The sequence below is a fragment of the Miscanthus floridulus genome, chromosome 7 (genome assembly GCF_019320115.1).
Source record: "Miscanthus floridulus cultivar M001 chromosome 7, ASM1932011v1, whole genome shotgun sequence".
NCBI classification, from domain to species: Eukaryota; Viridiplantae; Streptophyta; class Magnoliopsida; order Poales; family Poaceae; genus Miscanthus; species Miscanthus floridulus.
Window position 1 is genome coordinate 122,231,350 of NC_089586.1, and position 13,550 is coordinate 122,244,899.

The following is a 13,550-nucleotide window of genomic DNA, read 5'->3' on the forward strand; positions in this document are numbered from 1 at the left end:
ATCAATGTAGAAGGATATAAAGATGTACCCACTTCCTGATATCGACGACACATATGATGCCTCCCGTGATATTCCTAGAGAGATTTTTGAGGAGGCTAGCATTGAGGCTAACGAGGATAGTGTGGCTCTGTCAGACACCCTTAACGAGGAGCAACGGGCTACATACGATGAGATCATGTCCTCGGTTGATACAGAGGATGGGGGTCTCTTCTTTGTGGATAGTCCTAGCGGGACCGAAAAGACTTATCTGTATAGAGCACTTGTTGCTACTATACATAGTTAGAAAAAGATTGCTATGGCAACAGCTACATCTAGTGTTGCAGCCTCAATAATGCCTGCTGGTAGAACCACCTACTCACGCTTCAAAATTCCCCTCACCATTGATAATGGGGCCTTTTGCACCTTCACGAAATAGAGTGGTACTGCCAAGCTGCTTCGAGCATCATCTCTCATTATTTAGGACGAGGCTAGCATGACAAAGAGGAAGTCTATCGAGGCGCTGGACAACAGTCTCTGTGATATAATGGACTGACCAGAGCTGCCATTTGATGGGAAGACTGCGGTGTTCGGTGAAGATTTTAGATAGGTTCTTCCCATTGTTCGGAGAGGGTCAAGGGCTCAGGTGGTTGGTGCCTCACTATGTATGTCGTACCTTTGGGATTCCATGCGACATCTAAAACTAGTGCGCAACATGAGGGCAAAGAGCGGCCTGTGGTTTGCAGGATACTTGTTTCGCGTCGGTGGAGGATCTGAGGAGGCGACTGTTGATGATGAAATCCGTCTTCCTCATGATATATGCATACCGCACACCAGGGAAGATAGTGACCTTGATACTCTAATTGACTGCATATTCCCTAACCTCAATGCGAATATGTCAAGCAAAGATTATATCATCTCTCAAGCGATCTTATCTATGCGGAATGACTGGGTTGATATGATTAATAGGAAGATAATAGGTCATTTCCACGGGAAAGAGATGGTGTACCATAGTTTTGACTGTGCGGTGGATAATCCGCATAGCTACTACCCTGAGGAATTCCTTAACACTTTGACACCCAATGGTCTACCTCCACATGTGTTGAAGCTGAAGATTGGTTGTCCGGTCATATTGCTTAGGAACATTGACCCTACAAATAGACTTTGTAATGGTATCAGGCTTATCATACAGGGGTTTCAAAAGAATACCATAGACACGGAAATTGTGTTGGAACAACACGCTGGAAAGCGGGTTATTCTGCCTCGTATACCCTTATACCCGTCAGGCGATGAGATGTTCCCTTTTCAATTTAAGCGAAAGCAGTTCCCTATCCGGCTCAGCTTCGCGATGACCGTTAACAAGTCGCAGGGGCAGACTATCCCTAACATCAGGGTATACTTGCCAGAACCAATGTTCTCGCATGGCCAATTGTATGTGGCGCTATCAAGAGCTACAACAAGATTGAACATTAGGATCCTAGTCGTGCTGGCTGTTGAGAAGGATGTGAACAAGGGGAAAGGGAAAGGGAAAGGGAAGGGGAAGAAGAAAGCGATAAAGGATATGTTCACAAGGAATATCGTATATAAAGAGGTTCTAACTCCATAAAAGAGGTAATGCATCACACGTCGATACATATTTTTTAAGATATCAAATGGTACTTTAACTTTAAAAATCAACAAACAACTTATATGCAGGATACTTCTAACTACAGCTTCAGCCATCTGCATGCTTCAGTTGCAAGATGTCTGATGCCGCATCTTGGACTAGAAAATCTTCTGGATCATCAATGATTGGTGACCAACTGCAGCTTGGTATTCGTGCAAAGCACGTTCTCTTAGTCGAACTATTGAGAGATTAGATTCTTAATTGTAGAATAGATTCTAAAACATGTATTGTGAAACACAAACTTGTTATGATTATTTTTCCGTAGCACTTGATTCCTAAAGAAGTGCAAGCTTATCTTTCGTATATCATAGGCATGAAATGATGTGACAATTGAAGTTGATGTTTTAGTTTTGCATTCAAATTTAGAGTTATATTTTAACTATCTATCTTTCGTGAAAGCTTATGTAATATTGATTGGAACATTATGATTGCGGTATCTATTTTAGATAACAATATAACACACGCTCATACATATGTTATCATGGTATTATGTGTTCCCGTTTGCAACGCACGGGCATTTACCTAGTGATTTATAACAAAACTAAAATGGGATGATTATGATTGTACTACCAGCTTTAGCATTGACCCGACCAGTGCCCAAACTGAAGTTGGTATGTGCATTCTCCCTATAGTAGATTCCTGATAAGTAGAGAATTTACATGCGATTGAATCCAGATTCTAGAGTGCACGAAATCATTCCAACTCCAACGGCCCTTCCCGGTCGTGGCTTATGAACTGAACACATGGATGGTAGGCCAGTCAAACTGCATGCCAAACAAGGCGCACACCTACTCGCGGCTTCCTTCCATGATACCCACCGAGCACCATGGGATCGTGACCTTTTTGGCTCAAACCCCCTTCCCCTCTATATAGCCAGCTCCACACTGCATGCTGCGCAGTCAGGCTAGTCAACCTGCTCTCATCTCTTGGGCCCTTGCTACCTCTACAGCATACACTACCGCCTACCATGCGCAAAGGATGCCCATGCCTCACCGTGGCCATGCGCTGCTTGCCGCGCTCCTCACGTCCACGGTCGCCGCGGTGAGCACGCAACCAAGCAACGATGACTACAGCTAGGGCTAGTAGGTGCACATTAGCACGGCCATGATCTTGCTCCTAGCTACCATCATTATGGTGTTTGTCTTCATCGCCTTCTTCACTGTCTACCTCCGCCACTACACCGGCTACGTGGTCAGGTCGGACAACAATGGCCGTGCCATGCCCAATTTTGATGCCTTCATCTCACGATCGCGGAGGCAGCGGTGGCTGCATGGGCTCGACACCGAGGTGGTCGAGGCTTTCCCCACCATGAAGTACGCTAAGGCCAAGGCGCTGCAGGTCAGCAAGGGCAGCGGCACGCTCGAGTGCATGGTGTGCCTCAGCGAGTTCGACGATGAGGAGCAACTTAGGCTCCTACCCAATTGCAGCCACGCCTTCCACCTGGACTGCATTGGCGAGTGGCTTGCCAACCACGTCACCTGCCCCGTCTGCCGCTGCAACCTCGACCCTAACAAGTATGATACTAGAGCAATGAGGAGCCTGCTAGTTTCCCATTGATTCCAGTAGCGAGCAACATCTCCAGCGAGATTGTGGTGTCTAGGCAAGGACTGCTACCAGTGGCAGTGGTGATCGATGTTATCACTGTGGAGGAGGAAGAGGTGCTAAGGCAGGAGGTGCTAGAGCTATAGCAGATAGGGACCTAGTGGTGAGCAATGCGGTGACGGTTAGGGTGCAAGCCAGTTCCGATGTAGCTTGTCAGGTCACACTCCATAGGCCACTCCCTTGCCGTTCGGCTCGACTGTGACCTAGAGCGGTTCACGCTGCGGGTGGTGGAGCACGTGCCTAGGGAGGTGGTCATGATAGAATTGATAGAACCTCTAGGTGTAGATCTAGCAGGTAATGACTTAACTTAGATAAGGAACTTGTTGATATACCTCACCAAAAGGGTAGTTGTGGCCATGGCGCCATCGATGAGGTAGCAACGATGTGGAGGCGTGGTCCAGTGGCAGCGGCAAAGGCGATGGTGCTTTCCATCACTTACAGCGCACCCTTCTAGATCAGTCTAGGGCTAGAAACCTCAGTGGGGCGCTGGCGGCTACAATGAACCTCATATCTCGAGCCCCAGCCCCCACCTTCTATTTATTGCGCTGCGCGACAGGGGCCCATCAGCTAAAAGAATGACTGGGCGCCCCCGATCAGGGCGCGGATCAAGGGCCCAATTGGCTGTTGGGCCAAGTTGGTGGAGATCAATCCTAACATTCTCCCCCTTGATCTCACCTTATGACTTAAACTTAACTTACTTTATCTTTTCCCATTCCATCACAGATCAGTGCATAGAGCATGCCTCATCATCACGGTCAGTTGCCATTAGATTTAACAGCTATAATGCACCTCTTTGTTTGGAAACAAATTCTCAACTAGGCCCTTAGTACCTAGAAATCATAAGCTTTTCCATAAACCCATGTCGACTATGTGTTTTCTAAACGCACTGGGTGGTTAGCCTTCGGTAAGCAGATCCGCAAGTACTTGCTTGGTACTCATATGCTCAATGCTTTCAAAATAATTTTGGATTTTTTCTTTTACAACATATAACTCAATGTTAATGTGTTTGGCAACACACTTGACCTATTGTCTTAGGAGTTAACTTCTTGAAAGTGCAATCAAGCCCAAATTATGGGTTTTGGTGATAATGACCACGTAATTAGAGAACTAATGAGAGTTATCAAGATGACAAGCAGGGAATTTATATTTGAGGATGCTACATGAAACGGAGAAGCCCCCAATTACAAATGTAGATGGCTTCAAACTCAAAGGAGGTTTAAATTCTTTTATATTTTGAATTTGAATATAGGAAAAGCCGTACTATAAAGGGGGACATAATGCTTAAGCTAATATGTGCTACCAAGTGCTCAAACAACCACATGCATCCTCAGATTCATAGCTAAGACAATCTACACTTCACTATTACTCTTGCTGTCTTGCATGGTGCAGTACTGTCGCACTTGAAGAGAGGCACTGTCGTAGTATGACACTGCTGCACTTGAGTCGCGGCACAAGGAAGTTAGCGCCCACGCTGACTTCCTTAGATGGCTCGAGATGTATTAAAAGGTCTCGCTTGACCCCAAGGTCGCGGGCTCTGTCTCACCCAACCTCGAGGTCGTGGGCTTCGTCTTGCCCAACCTCGAGGTCATGGGCTCTGTGTCGCCTGACCCCTTAGGTGCGGGCTCCATCTCGCTCGACCCTAAGGATGTGGGATCCATCTCGCTTGACTTTGAGGCCACGGGCTCTGTCTCACGCAACCCCTTGGGTGCGGTGACCGTTGGGGGCTGGGGGCTATATATACCTTTCCCCTTCCTCCCCAATAGCTCTTTATCTCTTCTTCCTCACTTCAGCATGCCCAAAATAGAGCAGGAGCTCTCTCTCTCTCTCTTCCTCCATTGTTGACCGTAAGCCCTCAAGCAAATCCATTTCCCCATAATCCTTGAGAGAAAAGGGTCCAAAACTCAATTAGAGTGCAGCTCCATTGATTCCCCAACTCTAAAGAGCACTTGGTTCACATTTTGGTTGGTGGTTGTGTTTATTACTCTTGGAGCTTGGCTCCTAGCCGGCTAGAGCATTGCCTGTAGAGCTTGCCAACTTGTGTGGCAGCCCCGAGAGGTTTGTAACCATCTCTTGAAGTTAGTAAACTCACCCCTCATCTCAAGAGTTGAGTCTCTTGATTTTAGAATGAGGAAGGGTTGGAAAGACCTAAGCCTTAGTGGCTAACCTCAACAACATGGAGATAGGCAAGCCTTGATGGTGAGCTGAACCATGGGATAAATCATTGTGTCACTTATGATTGATTTACATTACCTACATGACATATTGTGGTTGAGGTGATAAATCAGTGGTCGATCTACTTGTGTGTGGTGTTCCTATCACTTCTAGCTCTTGATCAGTGATTGTCATACTTGTAGTAAGCTAGGAAATTTCTTCGATCTAAGTTTTCGTTCATGGATTTTGAACTATGATTTGAAGTTGTCTGCAGATGCAGTAGTGTTGCTATTCTGGCCCAACAGTGTCGCAGTTCGGCAGTGCCACCCTCCAGAGCGATAGTCCTGCTAGGTGAATTTGATAAAAGTTTGAGTGTTTATTTTGACAGACCTATTCACCCCCCTCTAGGACAACCAGAGATCATACAAGTGGTATCAGAGCAGGTTACCTCATATACGCTTCATCACATGAGGTATGGAGCCTGAAGGAGGAACTAGTGGTGCAAAGCGGGTGGATGTCGACATGGACAACAGCGAGCTGAGCGCGTCAACAGCAAGCAACACCACGCTACCACATCTTGAGGCTATCGATGCCGAAGGAGCTCTCAATGAGAATGAGAGAAGAAGGAAGGAAGGAAGAAAGCTAAAAAGAGAAGCAAGAGAGAAGAAGGAGCAGCGGTTAGAGGAGAAGAAGCAAAGGAAAGAAGAAAGAAGGCTCAAGAGAGAAGCAAGAAGAAAAAGAAGAGAAGCTAGGAAGAAGAAGGAAGAAGAAGAGAAGGCAACAAGAGCATCATCAAGCATATCAAGTAATTCCAAAGATGAAGATGATGATGAGTCATACCATGTGTCGAAGGGGAACAAGAAGGAGAAGAAAGAAAATGGCACGACCGACGACAACAAATATGCCGCCGTATCCATTAACTATTCTTCTATTCCTATGACTAACCATGATCGGAGGTCTTTTATCAATGTGCCTATGGCAAGTTACCTCATTTCAATGGGACTAACTTTGCCAAGTGGAAGAACTTGATGAGAGCCTATCTTATAGGTCTTCACCCTGACATTTTGGAGATTGTTTACAATGGATTTGAGCCACCAGTTGATCCCAAGAACCCAACACTAGAAGAGATGAGAATCATTCACCTAAATAGTCAAGACACAAGTGTGTTGCTTAGTGCCTTGGATGGTGATGAGTACAATAGAGTGATTGGAGTTGATATTGCCAAGCAAATATGGGACACTTTGCACCTAGCACATAAAGGGGTTGACAAAGTGAGAAAGACAAGAATTGACTTGTTGATGTCGAAGCTCAACCAGTTTGTAATCTTGGATGGAGAGGGGCCACAAGAGATGTTTGATAGGTGGATGACAATGGTGGGAAAGATTAGAGGTTGTGGTTGTGATGAACTAGATGATCATAAAGTTGTCAAGATTATGTTGGAGGCTTATTCACCTAGAAATGAGACCGTAGTGACTCTAATTAGAGACAACAAGAAGTTTGAGTACTTCACACCAAATGATGTACTTAGGAGGATCTTGACCTTTGACATGCAAACATAAGAAGCAAATGAGAGGAAGAAACTTGGAGAATTGCAAGAAAAGTTAGAGGGCATCAAGATCAAAGATGTAGCTCTCAAGGCCAACAAATCAAGCAAACAAGGCTCTACAAGAAAGTCCAAGATCAGCCAACAAGCTTCAACTAGCAAGCCCAAAGCAAGCAAGCAATTTCAAGAAAGAGTAGAGACTACATCATCTTCAAGTGAAAGTGAAAATGATGATGATCAATATGAGAAAGTTGATGATGTTGCTCTCTTTATGAAGAGGTATCACAAGGGGCTAAAGAAGCAAGGCTACAAGGTAGTGAAGAGAAGCTTTCCAAACAAGAAAAGATGAGATGCTACAATTATGGAAGCACCGATCACTTCATTGCCAAGTGTCCATATGAGATCAAGGACAACAAATACAAGGACAAGAAAGAAGAGAAGGCCGACCATAGAAAGAGCAAGAAGTACATGGGAGAGGCTCACATTGGGCATGAATGGGACTCAACTAAAGAGAGAACAAGTGAAGAGGATGAGAAGGTTGCAACTATTGCTATCCACAAGTCATCCCCTACACCAAGGCTCTTCAATGACATGTCCGATGATGACTACAACTCCCCTCACATTTGTCTTATGACAAAGCGTGAGAAGGTAAAATCCAAATCAAAGGCCAAATCTCCTCCACCTCCAAGTGATATCTCTAGTAGTGATATTAGTGATAGCTCTAGTGATAAAGAAATAAACATGATAACTAAAAATTTGGATGGAAAGACCAAATTATTCATCACTAAGCTAATGGAGGATTTAGAGAGTGTCCAAGCTGAGCTAGAATCTAGAGAAGAGACTCTTATCCAACAAGAGGATCTCTACATTGCTAGCAAAGAAGCTCTTGCATTAGAGAGAAGTGAGGTGGAATCCTTGTGCAAGGCTTTGGCCAAAGCGCAAGAGGACCATGCTATCACAAAGAAAACAAATAAAGCTATTAAGAAAAAGTATTGTGACTTAGATAAAAAGCACAAAAAACTTGAGATGCAATATAGCATTCTTTGGGATAGCAACTCATATCTCACTAAGGCAAAGGAAACCTCTACTCCCTCTACTAGTCAACGTTGTGGAAAATGTTTTAATCTTGACTTGATTGCTTATTCCACTAACCTTGCAAATATGAAAGCTATGAGAAAGGAAATTCCTAGGCTCAATGAAGTCATTGGAAAAGGGTGGATAAGTGTGACCCAGTCCAATGACAAGAAGGTTGATGAATCAAAAGCGCCACAATTCAAGCAAGGAATGCATCCCTCAATCAAGCACAGGCTCGGTCACACAAAAGGAGCCAAGACAAATGGAAGAAGGATGGTGAATGGCTATGAGTGTGTGCAGTTTGAGAGAAAGGGCAAAATTGGTACAGATCAGCCTGCACAGACTGTGGTAGTGCAGCGTCCCCGAGCGGCAGTGCCGCTCCCCGCAAAAATGAGAAGGCTACCAATTTTGCTCCTGATCAAACTAAGCCCAAGAAGAGGTGTACAAGGAGAAACATGTTTTCTAGAAGCCTAAAGAATCAGTGTGGGCCACCAAGAATAAGTATGCCCATCAACCAAAGACTTATGCACTTCGACAAAGCTTGACATCATGCTTTGTTTTGAGGAACAACAATAGTGGGAAAGTGGTTGCAAAATATATTGGAAAGAAAACCAACATATATAGGAATACTTCTATTTGGGTTCCTAAGATTCTTGTGACTAACATGCAAGGCCCCAAGTCAAATTGGGGACCTAAATCTAGCAACTAAACTTGTTTTGTAGGCATACTCCTCCGGTGGATCAAGTTGAGTGCTTGATAGGGGATGTACAAATCATATGACCGGAGAAAGAAGTATGTTCTCATCATATTCCCTGATGACGCACTCAAATGAAAATATTGTCTTTGGAGACAATTCAAAGGGGGATGTGATTGGTCTCGATAAAGTTGCTATAGCCCTTGAGCATTCAATTACAAATGTATTACATGTTGATTTGTTGAGTTACAATTTGTTGTCCGTTTCTCAATTCTATGAGATGGGCTATAATTGTCTCTTTTTGGATAAGGGTGTGGAAGTCTTTAGAGAACAAGCTTTACTTAGTTGATTTCAACAAAAGTAAAGCTAAGCTTGAGACTTGTTTAGTGGCAAAATCTAGCATGGGTTGGCTTTGGCATCGCTGACTAGCCCATGTTGAGATGAGGAACTTGAACAAACTTCTAAAAGATGAAAACATCCTTGGACTAACAAATATTTACTTTGAGAAAGATAGGATTTGTAGCGCTTGTCAAGCCAGAAAGCAAGTTGGAGCACCTCACCCACCAAAGAGCATCATGACCACTAAGCAACCATCGGAGCTAATACATATGGATCTCTTTGGATCGGTCACCTACCTAAGTATTGGGGAAAATAAATATGGTCTTATTATTGTTGATGACTATTCCCATTTCACTTGGGTATTTTTCTTGCATAACAAGTGCCAAGTTCAAGAGAAGGTGAAGGTATTTGTTAGAAGAGCTCAAAGGGAGTTCGGTCTTCCCATCAAAAAGTGAGAAGTGATAATGGGACCGAATTCAAGAATACTCTAGTTGAGAAGTTTATTGATGAAGAGGGCATCAAGCATGAGTTTTTTAACTCCATACACCCCTCAACAAAATGGTGTAGTAGAGAGGAAGAACCGTACACTCATTGACATGGCAAGGACAACTTCGGTTTGAGTTGAATTGTTATAGGCCTATTCACCCCCCCTCTAGGCGTACCAGAGATCCTACAAGTGGTATTAGAGCTAGGTTACCTTGTGTGCGCTTCACTGCATGAGGTATGGAGCTCAGGGGAGGATCCAGTGTCATGAAGCCCATCAACATCAATCTAGAGGACGTTGGGCTACATGACACCAACAATAGTGAGCTTAGTGCCTCTACAACAAGCAACTCTATGCTCCCACAACTAGAGGCAACCAATGCTGAAAAAAGCTCAAAATGAAGAAGAAAGAAGAAGAAAAAGAGCAGCTAGAAAAGAGAAAAGAGAAGCAAGAGAAAAAGAAGAAGGAGCAGCAGCGGTTAGAAGAGAAGAAAGCAAGAAAAGAAGGAAGAAGAATTAAGAGAGAAGCTAGAAAAAAAAGAAGAGAAGCAAGAAAGAAGAAGGAACAAGAAGCAAAAGCCTCCAATGCATCTTCAAGTGAGCTATCTAGTAGCTCTAAAGATGGTGATGATGATAAGCCCTACTGAGTGCATAGTAAGAAGAACAAGAAAGGAAAGGGCAAGAAGAATGACGACAACAAATATGTCGCCATATCCTTTAACTATTCTTCTATGTCTATGACTAACCATGATCGCAAGTCTTTCATCAATGTGCCTGCGGGCAAGTTACCTCATTTCAATGGGACTAACTTTGCCAAGTGGAAGCACTTGATGAGAGCCTATCTTATAGGTCTTCATCCTGGCATTTGGGAGGTTGTTTGCAATGAATTTGAGCCACCGGTTGATCCTAAGAATCCAACACTAGAAGTGATGAGAATCATTCACCTAAATGGTCAAGCCACAAGTGTGTTGCTTAGTGCCTTGGATGGTGATGAGTACAATAGAGTGATTGGAGTTGATGTTGCCAAGCAAATATGGGACACTTTACACCTAGCACATGAAGGGGTTGATAAAATGAGAAAGGCAAGAATTGACTTGTTGATGTCAAAACTCAACCGGTTTGTAGTCTTAGATGGAGAGGGGCCACAAGAGAAGTTTGATAGGTTGATGACAATGGTGGGCAAGATTAGAGGCTATGGTTGTGATGAGCTAGATGATCATAAAGTTGTCAAGATTATGTTGGAAGCTTATTCACCTAGAAATGAGATCGTAGTCACTCTAATCAGAGACAAGAAGAAGTTTGAGTACTTCACACCAAATGATGTACTTGGGAGGATCTTGACCTTTGATATGCAAAGAGAAGAAGCATGGAGAATTGCAAGAAAAGCTAGAAGGCATCAAGATCAATAAGGATGTAGCTCTCAAGGCCAACAAATCAAGCATGCAAGGCTCTACTAGCAAGTCCAAGACCAACAAGCAAGCTCCAACTAGCAAGCCCAAAACAAGCAAGCAAGTTCAAGAAAGAGTAGAGACCACCTCATCCTCTAGTGAGAGTGAACATGATGATGACCAATATGAGAAAGTGGATGATGTTGCTCTCTTTATGAGGAGGTATCACAAGGGGCTAAAGAAGCAAGGCTACAAGGTAGTGAAGAGAAGCTTCTCAAACAAGAAAAAGAGGACATGCTACAATTGTGGAAGCACTGATCACTTCATTGCTAAGTGTCCATATGAGATCAAGGACAACAAACACAAGTAGGACAAGAAAGAGGAGAAGACCGATCATAGAAAGAGCAAGAAGTACATGTGAGAGGCTCACATTGGGCACAAATGGGACTCAACTAAACAAATCTCATGTGAAGAAGATGAGAAAGTTGCAACCATTGCTGTCCATGAGCCATCTTCTTCACGCAGACTCTTCACCAACATGTCCGATGATGACTACTACTCCCCTTATATTTGTCTCAAGGCAAAGGGTAAGAAGGTAAAATCCAAATCCAAGGCCAAAGCTCCTCCACCTCCACCTCCTAGTGATATCTCTAGTAGTGATCTTAGTGATAGCTCTAGTGATGATGACTCTAGTGATGAACAAATAAATATGATAACTAAAAGTATGGATAGAAAGACCAAATTATTCATCACCAAGCTAATGGAGGACTTAGAGAGTGTCCAAGCCGAGCTAGAATCTAGAGAGTAAACTCTTATCCAACAAGAGTATCTCTACATTGCTAGCAAGGAAGCTCTTGCATTAGAGAGAAGTGAGGTGGAATCCTTGTGCAAGGCCTTGGCCAAAGAACAAGGGGACCATGCTATCACAAAGAAAGAAAATATTGCTCTCAAGAAAAAGTATTGTGACTTAGATGAAAAGCACAAAGAACTTGAGCTACAATATAACATTCTTTGGGATAGCAACTCACATCCCTCTAAAGGCAAGGATGCCTCTACTACCTCCACTAGTCAAGGTAGTGGAAAATATTATAATATTGATTTGAATGTTTATTCCACTAACCTTGCAAACATGGAAGCAATGAGAAAAGAAATTGCTAGACTCAATGAGATCATTGGATAGGGTTGCTTGAGTGGTAAGGCTCAAGTAAGTGACAAGAAGGAAAATAATTCAAAAGTGCCTCAATTCAAGCAAGGGAGACATCCCTCAATCAAGCATGGGCTTGGGCAAACTATAGGAGCCAAGACAAATGGAAGAAAGATCATAAATGGCTATGAGTTTGTCAAGTTTGAGAGAAAGGAAAGAGTTGGTATAGATCAGTCTGCATAGACAGCGACAGTGCCGCAGTGAAGGCCGACTGTGCCGCTCCCCACAAAAATGGAAAGGCTACCAACTCTGCTCCTGATCAAACTAAGCCCAAGAAGAAGGTGTTCCAGCAGGAACAGGTTCAGTAGAAGCCAAAGGAATCAGTGTGGGGCACTATGAATAAGTATGCCTATCAACCAAAGACTAATGCACCTCGACAAAGCTTGACTTCATGTTTTGTTTTGAGGAACAACAATAGTGGAAAAGTGGTTGCCAAATATGTTGGAAAGAAAGCCAACACATATAGGAACACTTCTATTTGGTTCCTAAATTTCTTGTGACTAACATGCAAGGCCCCAAGTCAAATTGGGGACCTAAATCAAGCAACTAAATCTATTTTATAGGCATACTCCTCCGATGGATCAAGTTGGGTGCTTGATAGTGGATGTACAAATTATATGACCGGAGAAAGGAGTATGTTCTCATCATATTCCCTGATGACGCACTCAAATGAAAATATTGACTTTGGAGACAATTCAAAGGGGGATGTGATTGGTCTCGGTAAAGTTGCTATAACCCTTGAGCATTCAATTACAAATGTATTACATGTTGATTCGTTGAGTTATAATTTGTTGTCCGTTTCTCAATTGTGTGAGGTGGGCTATAATTGTCTCTTTTCGGATAAGGGTGTGGAAGTCTTTAGAAGGGAGGATTCCTCTATTGTCTTTATGTGTTAATTAGAGAACAAGCTTTCTTAGTTAATTTCAACAAAAGTAAAGCTAAGCTTGAGACTTGTTTAGTGGCAAAATCTAGCATGGGTTGGCTTTGACATCGTCGACTAGCCCATGTTGGGATGAGAAACTTGGCCAAACTTCTAAAAGATGAACACATCCTTGGGCTAACAAATGTTCACTTTGATAAAGATAGGATATGTAGCGCTTGTCAAGCTGGAAAGCAAGTTGGCATACCTCACCCATCAAAGAGCATCATGACCACGACGCAACCATTGGAGCTCATACACATGGATCTCTTTGGATCGGTCGCCTACCTAATTATCGGGGGTAACAAATATGGTCTTGTTATTGTTGATGATTATTCCCATTTCACTTGGGTTTTTTTCTTGTTTGATAAGTGTCAAGTTAGAGACAAAGTGAAGACTTTTGTTAGAAGAGCTCAAAAGGAGTTCAGTCTTCCCATCAAGAAAATGAGAAGCAATAATGAGACCGAATTCAATAACACCCAAGTTGAGGAGTTTCTTGATGAAGAGGGCA

The 13,550-nt window shown here is 43.3% G+C and overlaps 1 protein-coding gene and 1 pseudogene across 1 annotated transcript; both read left to right on the forward strand.

Moving 5' to 3' along the window:
* The first annotated feature begins 691 nt into the window (after positions 1 to 691).
* LOC136466165 (uncharacterized) lies at positions 692 to 1,767 on the forward strand. The gene is made up of 2 exons (XM_066464614.1): positions 692 to 1,555; positions 1,672 to 1,767. Exons 1-2 carry the CDS (start codon positions 692 to 694, stop codon positions 1,765 to 1,767), a joined length of 960 nt encoding a protein of 319 aa, XP_066320711.1.
* Positions 1,768 to 2,620: 853 nt separating this feature from the next.
* On the forward strand, positions 2,621 to 3,555 carry LOC136466167 (E3 ubiquitin-protein ligase ATL31-like; annotated as a pseudogene).
* Positions 3,556 to 13,550: the final 9,995 nt, after the last annotated feature.

Bases quoted from the DNA above. Each gene is read 5' to 3' on its own strand.
- LOC136466165 (XM_066464614.1), top strand. From the start codon at position 692: ATGAGGGCAAAGAGCGGCCTGTGGTTTGCAGGATACTTGTTTCGCGTC. The intron at 1,556-1,671 runs GTATATAAAGAG...ACTTATATGCAG, and splicing joins ATATGTTCACAAGGAATATC to GATACTTCTAACTACAGCTT.